Source organism: Mus caroli, unplaced genomic scaffold (assembly GCF_978045245.1).
Source record: "Mus caroli unplaced genomic scaffold, Mus_caroli_1 scaffold_15, whole genome shotgun sequence".
NCBI lineage: Eukaryota > Metazoa > Chordata > Mammalia > Rodentia > Muridae > Mus > Mus caroli.
The window spans coordinates 61,771,703-61,782,112 of NW_028227270.1; the positions used below are offsets into that span (position 1 = coordinate 61,771,703).

Consider the following 10,410-nt stretch of genomic DNA (forward strand, 5'->3'; position numbering starts at 1 on the left):
GGAACATGGCAGCATCCAGGCAGGCATGGTTAGGAGGAGCTGAGGGTTCTACATCTTCATCTGAAGGCTGCTAGTGCAAAATTCATTTCTAGGCAGCTAAGACTAGGATATTAAAGCCTATGCCCACAGTGACACACCTACTCCAACAAAGCCACACCTCCAAATAGTGCCACTCCCTGGGCCTAGCATATATGAACCACCACAGATATGCCTTGGTAATTCTAGAATTTCCATTTTTTGATGAAGTGATTCGAGGAATCTCTTGGAGGCAGCCTCTCAGGGCGCATCCTCATCCATCCCTCTGGTGGCAAACATTGCTGCGAATCTGATCGCCTTCCTGGCCTTGCTCTCCTTTGTGAACTCTGCCCTGTCTTGGTTTGGAAGCATGTTCAACTACCCAGAGCTGAGTTTTGAGGTATGATTCTGCCTTGTTTGGTTTCTGACTACCTCTGTTTAAAAATAAGTTAAGAATCCAGGTTTGGTAGCTCACGTTTTAATCCCATCACTTAGATAGGATTTTAATCACTATCACCAAGATAGGATTGCCATAAGTTCAAGGCCAGCATGGGCTACAGATTGAGCCTTTCTTAGTCAGCTATGTTGTGCTCTCTCATATACTATAGAAACATCTCATTTGCTGCCCCAATTGTTTCACTCCTGTCCTGTCTTCTGTCGCCACCCCCTTTCCCCCCAAAGCAATTATTTTCTCTTTCCCAAAATATAAGCTACTTCCAAGGGCCCAATTTCTACCCAGTTCCTGCCCTGCTCTGCTTCCTGGGCTATGCAGAACACTGGACTGGGAAGCCTATAACAGTAAAGGTTTATTTAACCTGCCACTCTGAAGGCTTCAAATCCACTCAAGAAATTAAATGTGGCAAGGATCACCCGCAGACCCATGCATCACAGACAAGAGGAAAGGGCACATTCGAAATGAAAGGGGGGACCGAGCTGCTGACCTTCTTTAAACACTCTCAAATTAGTCCATTCCACGGAGAACTAATGCTATATCCCATGAAAGACACTCATAGATTTTAAGAGTCTTGTGTCTGTTGACATCACCACATAGAAATCAAGCCTTAACACCGATCTGTTGAGGACCAACCGTACACTCCTGATACATAAAGATGGGCAACTGAATGTGCCCAGAAAAGCAGGGACAACCCTATCACCAAGGGGGTGTGTGGCAGAATTCGAAGCAATCACTGTTTAATGAGTGTCACCACTTCTGTCCCTTGCAGCTCATTTGTTCCTATATCTTCATGCCCTTCTCTTTCATGATGGGAGTCGACTGGCAAGACAGCTTTATGGTCGCCAAACTCATAGGTTACAAGACATTCTTCAATGAATTTGTGGCTTATGACCACCTCTCAAAATTAATCAATTTGAGGAAAGCAGCTGGACCTAAATTTGTGAATGGCGTGCAGCAATATATGTCAGTACGTATAGTTCTTTATGTCTATTTTCTATATGTTATATAATTAATTCTTCATCAGATAGATAATGCACTGTGACAATATATGTTGGTACGTATAATTCTTCATGTCTATATTCTATTGTCGGTACATGTAACTCTTATCACATAGATACACTGTAACTTGGTGTGCAGCAATATGTTGGTATGTATAATTATCACATAGATACACTGTGACTTCGATGCAGCAATATGTCAATATGTATAATTCTTATCACATAGCTACACTGTGACTTGTTCTTCTGTCTGTCTGGAACTTGAGTGACTCTTGTAGACCTCATGATGAGCACAGCATAATCTTCAGTCACGTTATCTTGACCATGTGATATTTGTGTGGAGAAAGAGAGAAAGGGGAGGGAGAGTGGGGAAAACTTAAAAACTGAAGTAGACGCAGACCTAGGGTCACATGAGCTAGGACATCAGTGCACAAAGCTTTATGAGATATCTTCTGTTTGTTTGTTTGTTTGTTTGTTTGTTTGTTTCGAGACAGGGTTTCTCTGTGTAGTCCTGGCTGTCCTGGAACTCACTCTGTAGACCAGGTTGGCCTCGAACTCAGAAATCCACCTGCCTCTGCCTCCCAGGTACTGGGATTAAAGCCGTGCGCCACCACCGCCTGGTGTATGAGATATCTTCTGTGCCTAAGGCCATCACAGGCCCCCCACAGGTTCATCTTGGCTCATGATTTCAGCTCACGATTCACTGGTCCTGTTGTTTTCTGTGCAAAGCGGTTCATCAGGTAGATGCATCTAGCAGAGTAGGGTCATCCACCGCAGAGCATCTGGGGAGTAGAAAAGAAGAGGAGGGGACAGAGTCCCAATGTCCCCCTCAAGTGTGTAGGCCTAACTTCCTTTCCTACACTTGACTTCCTGTCCTAGCTTGCTTTCCTGTTGCTATGATAAACACCATAACCAAAACAACTTAGGAAAGAAAATGTTTATTTCAGTGTATACTTATGGGCTAGTTCATCACTAAGAGAAGACAAGGGAAGGAACGTGGAGACAGAGACCAAGGAAGAACACTGTTTATCAGCTTGTTCACAGGCTCACATTCAGCTACCATTTTTTACACAGCCCAGGCCCACCTGCATAGGAATGGTACTGCCCATAGTGGGCTGAGCCTTCCTACATCAATTAGCAATGAAGAAAATAAACATGCTGCCAGCCAACTGATATAGGCAATTCTTCAGTTGAGGGCCCATTTTCCCAGGAGGGTATGTCAAAGGGACCCGATATGGCAGGTCTTACCTTTTTGGAGCTGACAGTTGATCATGAAGGCCTCTTCTAGCATCATGAGCTCTAAGAAACTGACTGCATATCACTCTGAGCCTCTACATCCTCAAAAGATAACAAGGCATAATTACTACTGTGTAAGGGAAGAGGGAAGATAAAACACTTAGGTCTGTGATTGGAACCCTGGGGCAGTCACCCTGCAATCATACAAAGAGGCACTCATGTCTCCTTAGGCTTTGATGGACCAAGGAACTTAACTTGGCTAAAGACATATTTGTAGCTGAAGTGCCAGTTTCCCTCTAAAGATCAGAACTGTCTCATAAAGAAACTAAGAAACGGACATTTCTAGCCATCCCTGTCCCTCTCTGAAATGACGCGTTTGGAGTCAATTTCCCCGTCTTTGAAGCACATTGCCCAGTATTTAGATACTCAATCCAAAGGTCGCCACTTAAACTCCTGGACTCTCAAAGACCAAACATATGGATATTATAAGTGAGGCCAGCTTCCCAAGAGGATCTGCACGTGAATGATTTTGTGGTCAGGGGCACTGTGCCCCTCAGATGTGCTAGGAACAGACTTTGTGGGTTTTCTGCCCTTGCTGTTCATTTTTCATGGAACATAACAGTGGGACTTGGCCAACTATCTTCATTGTTTGGATGCCACCTAAACCAGTTTGTTTCCCTGCCCAAAGCAAACAATAGGCTAAATTAACTGACATGTTTTCTGCCTCCCCATCGCCAGGAGAAAGTGTGCTTTTGTTAATGAGGGAAGCAAGCTGCCAGTTCTGGCAATGCTAGCCAGTTCTCTGAAAAGCCTGTCGGGAAGGAGGAGCCCCAACTGCAGAGATGACCCTGTTTGGGAGTGATCCCAGCCGAAGGCAGGCACACAGGGTACATGTGGAAACAATCCAGCAGCCTCTGCTGTTGTGGAGTCTCAATGGGAAAAGCAAGTTACTCCAAATTTCAGAGCATCTTGGCTCACACACAGGAGGCCGTTGTCTTCCTAGCTCAGCCCGTCTTGTTCCACTTGACAATCGCTCACGCTGGGAGCAAAAGAAAGTGGCTTCATCCCAGCCTCCCTTTCGACTTCTGATAAAACCATACACAGCCATGACTGCACACCACACACACACACACACACACACACACACACACACACACACATACACACCGCAACCCCCGGGTCCCTGTCAGGTCACAGCTTAGTGGGTTGTAGCCATTGAAGTGTCAGGTGTCTCCTATGGGGTCTGGGTCTGGTGCTGCATCTTTACCTCAATCAGATATGCCCAGGGGCCTCTCAGGACGAGGGTCAGTCTGGAAACCCACTCAGAGCAGCCTTCAGCCTGACCTCAGCCATAACTTTGCCAGACTGGATGTGCCCACTGAATCTGCAGAAACTTCTAGACTCAGTCCTTTAGTCACTTATCAGGCGGTGCAGCCTGTGTAGCCCCCTTAAGGAGGAGCAGAGCCCTATGGCCACACACTCCCCTCACTAACATCTTCAGAAAGGACACCCACTCTTACATTTCCAAATGGGCACCCACACATTCTCATGGAGTGTCTCAGCTAAAGAACAAAGGCAGGCATGCAGGACAGCAGATTGTAAGGAAGCTCCCTCGAGGCCCTGAAAAGACAATGCCCTCCATCCTCCTTCACATTCCCCCTCCAAAGGCCTATAGGCCACTAGTGATTTTTTTTTCCCACTGTAGATGTATTATTAATCAATTTTCATTATTGTAACAAAATCCGTGAGATAAATCAGAGGTTCACGGGGAACTGTTGTGGAAGGTTCTCCACGGCAGCTTTTCCAACAACAGGGTTGACTCTGCTGGTTCACCAGGAGCGCGGATCATCCACAACAGCAATGCATAAGCATCCCGGATGCCTTCCATCCTAGACACACTTAGTATATATAGCATACAGCCAGTTCCTTTTTTATTTCAGTTCTTTCGTTAAACTGACAAAATACCTAAAATAAATCAACTTAAGAAAGATTTATTTTGGCTCTCTGTGTAGTGGTTGGCACTTCCCTGGTACAAATGTTGAACATCTTTCCATATGTTTATTGCCCACTTGTATACCTTTTGTAGCAATGTATCTAAAACTCGGGCAGTAGTCAAATTGTTGAATTATAGCAGCTCTTTATATATGCTAAATAAGTCCTTTGTCAGTCAAACATCATGTAACTATTTTCTGGGACCAACTTCTTATCTCCAGAAACTAGTACTATGCGTGCTATAGTACAGCAGGTGGTAAGTCCCACACAATATTAGAAGTGATTAATGAGCAGGAAGTAGCATTTTTAGATATCAAGGTGACTAACTCCTAGTCTGTTGTGAAGTGTTCCTTAAATCTACATTCCCTCAAAATCTAAGAACGAGGGGAATTGCCAATGGTCATCTGAGAGTTGACAGTGTGCGCCCATTCGTCGACATCGATTCTGTAGTGAAGCCTGGTTGGGATCTCTGAAGGTGGGTCAGATCATGTGCAGACCGGTGTTTGATGCTTGCTTGCAGATTCGCTCTGAGACCATCGCAACCTACGCCCTCTGTGGTTTTGCCAATTTTGGTTCCCTAGGAATCGTGATCGGCGGACTTAGTAAGTGAAAAGGGCACTCCTCGACACCAGACGCTACTTCTGCCAGTCCCTCCTGCTCTGTAATGCTGTGTCAGGGACAATGGCCCCTCAACAGTAGCTAAGTCCTCTAGGGTCCATGTTTAATCCCTGCTCTGGAATGCAGTTTTCCTATGTACACTCAAGAACTCAAGACAAATACATACAAGCATACACTTCTCCCAAGCCAATGATAACATCAGCCACTTGTTACTAATGCCCATAGATTTATAACAGTCATCTGAATGAGAGGTCTTGGGACCCATGGGTATTCACTATAGAAGATGCTGCTATTGATTACTAAAGTCTGCCTTGGGTATAGACATAGATGGTGGCAGCTAACTTTAGACATCATCTCATTGATTGGTTCTTCCTGGTAACCCTTTGGCTTTGCTGTGTTCTCTGTGCTCTGCGGGTCCCTTCGGTTTATCTTTTGACTTGTCTCTCTTCAACTGCCCAGAAGGGAGTTCAGCCACCAAAGAATTATCAGAAGCTACAGATTTTGGTCTCTAACCAACCTAATCTCAAACGCCCCTTTCTCCTCCAGCATCCATAGCACCATCCAGAAAACGAGACATCGCCTCTGGAGCCATGAGAGCCCTGATTGCTGGCACCATTGCCTGTTTCATGACAGCCTGCATCGCAGGTACGGCGTCCACCCGTCCTATCCTGAGTGCCCACGGGATGGAAGTTTCCAGGGAGATAGGCTTCCAGGCTGCACACACAGCATATGCTGCAGCAGAAAGCTGAGAGTCAGAGCCGGGCTCAGCAGGCTGTGGAGCAGGATGTGTGGGGTGGTATAGGGAAGCTGAGAACAGAAGGGGAGTTCTGGGATCTCGTTAAATGATGACAGTAAACGGCACTCTGTTCCTTTCCAGGCATCCTCTCTGATACCCCGGTGGATATCAACTGCCATCACGTTCTAGAGAATGGCAAAGTACTCAGCAACACAACCGAAGTGGTGTCTTGTTGCCAAAATCTGTTCAACAGGTATTATGGTCTCTACGTCATGGTCAGATCTGTTATGTACTTTTCCTGGGGGAGATGGGAACAATTATGTGTTTACCCCAGATAGGGAGCCAACAGTTCCTTACAGCCCCTCTTGGTGAGCCAGTGAGACTATGAGTAGCCCCCAAATGGGTGTATCAGTGGAAAATCTCACACAACACTGATGACTTGCCAAAGCTGTGTCACAGAGTTCCACCTCCATCTAATCTTGCATCTGCTGCATATTCTAGACCCTTCCAAGGTTGCATGCAGTTGGGAGGTAGGAAGCGGTAGGTATAACCCCAAGGTAAGGCCTCTCGACCTTCCTCACCCATCTTCTTCTTGTAGAGAATGCTAATTACCCCTTTAACATTTTTCCATACACCTGGCTACCACGGTATTTGTTCACTTATTTGGTTGCCGTGACTACTGGGCCAAGCCTACCTCTGCTCCAGGAGAGTGGGCAGACAGGCAGAGAGTGTGCTCCTATTGTTTCTGGACCAAACGGCCTTACTGGAATCTCAGCATGAAGACCACACCCATTTGTTTTCATTACCCCCTTAACTGTTTGTCATGCAAGAAAACTCTCGGTATTTCTAACAGCCTTGCATCTTACCTTGTCAGATATTACTGGATAACCAGAAACTAAAACACTTTCCCAGGCTGCTCATGAGTGCATAGTACAAACCCCTCTGCGTTACAGTAACGCTCGGGATGAACAAGCTCACTTAAACCTTGAGATCCCCGTGTAAGTTGAGCACAACCCTAGTTTTCCTTTGCATTTGACACAATGAGGCCTTAAGGAGGCTCTGTCTATTCAAGTAATATTAGCCCCAGCATGATCAAGGCCAGAACTTCAAGGCCATCCACAAAGCCAACATCCTTAGTTACTACTGCTAGAATCTCACTCTGGGCTCACCTCAGATCCCCAGTCCTAGTAACCTCGGATGAGATATGTGGTGTAGTATTTATCACAGAGGAAAGTGGAGCAGCCTCAAGGGACAGCGGTGGGCCATGGCCAACCTACATTTTTAGATAAGCTTTGTATTTGTGCTATTGTTTAAAAGTCCTTTCCTAGGGGGTGTTTTCCTGTCCAGGTGATTGGCAGGCCTGTTTAGATCCAGGACAATGCTTTGTTCTTCACCGAAAGCCTTTAGCTTTCTGTGGTCCAGATAAAAATATTAGGGTCTTCTGGGCAGTTTATAATGTTCCATCTGTGCCCAGGGGCAGGGAGAGGACTCAGACCCCAGTCAAGACCACAGAGAATGTGTAACAGAGCAGACAGAACTGAAGAAAGAAAAGAAAAAACCAATCTGTAAACACCGCCATGCTTCCCCAGGAATTGCCTTCTGTCTGTCGTCTGATAGCAGCAGACCCCGCTGCCCCAGCCTGCAGACCTGTCTGATCTGTAACTCCCCTTTAGTACAGCATATTCAAAAAAAAATTTTAAAGATGTGTTTATTGTATGTACATAAGTACACTGTAGCTGTCTTCAGACACCAGGAGAGGGCATCAGGTCTGTTACAGATGGTTGTCAGCTGGGAATTGAACTCAGGACCTCTGGAAGAGCAGACAGTGCTCTTAATCACTGAGCCATCTCTCCAGCTCAGCATGTTCAAACTTAAGCTGGTACAATTGTGATAGGTCACATTCCTTTGCCTGTCACTAATTTTCACTTGCAAAATTAGCTTGTTCTGTGACAAAGGAGGTAGGGTGGAGACCGATTTTGTGGGATGGAATCCAGCCTCAATGACCAGCCTCATCATGGCTGTTTTCTAATTACCTTTTTTTTTCCTTAAACTGCATCATTTTTCAAAGAATGAAGGTGATCCCTGTCAGCTATCTCTACCCTCTAGTTTCTATTTGCAAAATCAGTGCCTTCACTCCACTTCGTTTTATTCACGTACAAATTAATATTTTTTAAGATTTTGGGTTTGTTTTATAAGTATGTATAAGCAGGTATTTCTGTGTGCTGAGTGCAAGCAGTGCCCATTGAGGCCAGAAGAGGGCACCAGAAGCCCCAGAATTGGAGTTACAGACAGTTGTGAGCTGCTCTGTGGGTCAAGGGGATTGAACCTGGGTCCTCCAGGACAGCCAGTGCTCTTAACTGCCTAGTCATGGGTCCAGTCCATGTACAGGTGCCTTTTTATTGTTCATTTGTTGTTTTTGTAAGAATTAGTTCTACCCTGTCATTGCTATTCTGAAAGAAACAGTGGGAGTCCTCAGGGCCATCCAGAATCTGAGAACCAAAACCAACCCTCAGGAGTCTCTGTCTTAAACCCACCTATCTAGACTGGAAACAAGGGAATCAGCTTCCTGTCCTGTACCATTTCCAGTGCGCCCTTGTCTACTCTCCTCCTGCTCCCACCTAAGGCCCAGCTAATGAGTTCCTTCTGCCTCCACCAGCACTGTTGCCAAGGGACCAAATGACGTCGTCCCAGGAGGAAACTTCAGCCTCTATGCTTTGAAGAGCTGCTGCAACCTGCTGAAACCACCAACGCTGAACTGCGATTGGATACCTAATAAATTGTGATCTCAGCCATGTGTCCAGTGGGATTCTGCGTGCAGAAGCTGGAGTTCCTGCTCCGGAGGGGATAGATAACTCCGACATGGACTCAGACTTAATGGCAAAGGAGGAACACAGTCAGGAGTGAGTCCTCCTGAGCTACAGAGTCTCCCTCCCTTCTCCTCTCTCTCCTTAGCCCACCCTCTCTGCATGGAGAACTAGGATGGTGTCCCTAGCTGAGGTGTGATCCTAAGCCCCAACAATATTTTCTGACTTTATAGTTTCAAGGCATTTCATGAAAAAAATATGTGTATATACACAAATATATACATATATATGTCTGTGTGTGTATATATATAATATATACACACATATATATAATAGTATATATATTCACACCATATATTCATATATATACATATATATATATATATATGGTAGTTCCCAGCAACTGGGCCAGATAGATTAGATTAGATTAGATAGATAGATAGATAGATAGATAGATAGATAGATAGATAGATGATAGATAGATGTGTGTGTGTGTGTGTGTGTGTGTGTGTGTGTGTTACTTCCCAATAGTTGGGCTCAGTTTTCCCTTCATATGGTGTTCCAAGTACACCAGAGCAATGTGATTTAAACACATCTCAGGCAAGGTCATTCTACCCTCGCTCAAGGTCGTCTGAAATACCTTCAACTTGAATCTCATGTGAAGGAGGGCTATTCTGCAATGGCCCATTCATTCGCTACCATCCAGAAGTTTCTCATAGATCAAGAGTCCTTCAGAAAAACACGCAGACCATACGAAAGCCAATACTTAAGTCCATAAACATAGAGACTTGTAAGCAGCCAGCTTCCATCCACCTATGCTGCAGAGACTCCCCGCTAACTTCAACAGCTTACAAATCTTTTATGGATATGTTTGAAATGCTGGGCTTCAAGATTCTAAGTCTCATCAACCTCAGAGGCTTGTAAGCAGTCGTCCTCCATCTTTTTGAAGTTAACATTGTATTTTTTGAATGAGTATCTTTTATTCTTTGGCAATTTTGCACATGTATATAATGTACTTTGATCATACCCCTAACTCCCACTGCCCCCACCTTCCTAGACACCCCTCGGCTTGTCTCCACCTCACCTTCTTGCCCTCTCCTCTCTGTTTTGTAACCTTCTGAGTGCCTGCCACAATGTTGCCTGGCACTGTTGGCTTGATCTTGTGGGAGTGACCATTTTTTCTCTAACTTACTAGTCTAGGGTTGCCTGCCACAATGTTGCCTGGCACTGTTGGCTTGATCTTGTGGGAGTGACCATTTCTACCTTGAACTCATGAGTGCAAAGTCTATGTCCTGTTCGGAAGACAGCATCTCACAGCTCTTCCCCAGCCCCTGGCTCTCACATTCTTTCCTCCCCATCTTGAGCGCTATTCCCTGTGCTGCAAGGAAGTTGCTATAAATGTTCGGTTGGGGCTGAGCACTCTGTAGTTGTGTATTCTCACATTTATCAGCCATGAGTCTCTGCATTGCTAAACTGGGGCTTAATCGTGTCTGTTTTCAGTACCCCAGCTAAAGAAGTGATCCCTATATGGGCTGACCTTAGGGAAACATGCAGAAA

At 45.3% G+C, this 10,410-nt stretch overlaps 1 protein-coding gene across 1 annotated transcript in view; it reads left to right on the forward strand.

Annotated features, from left to right (window-relative positions):
• Slc28a3 (solute carrier family 28 member 3) overlaps positions 1-9,165 on the forward strand; it is a 53,898-nt gene extending 44,733 nt beyond the window's left edge. The window contains exons 13-18 of the mRNA XM_021180813.2: positions 247-415; positions 1,239-1,436; positions 5,216-5,297; positions 5,860-5,958; positions 6,191-6,302; positions 8,706-9,165. Coding sequence (XP_021036472.1) covers positions 247-415; positions 1,239-1,436; positions 5,216-5,297; positions 5,860-5,958; positions 6,191-6,302; positions 8,706-8,832 — 787 coding nt within the window. The 3' untranslated portion in view covers positions 8,833-9,165. The remainder of the gene's footprint in view (positions 1-246; positions 416-1,238; positions 1,437-5,215; positions 5,298-5,859; positions 5,959-6,190; positions 6,303-8,705) is intronic.
• Positions 9,166-10,410: the final 1,245 nt, after the last annotated feature.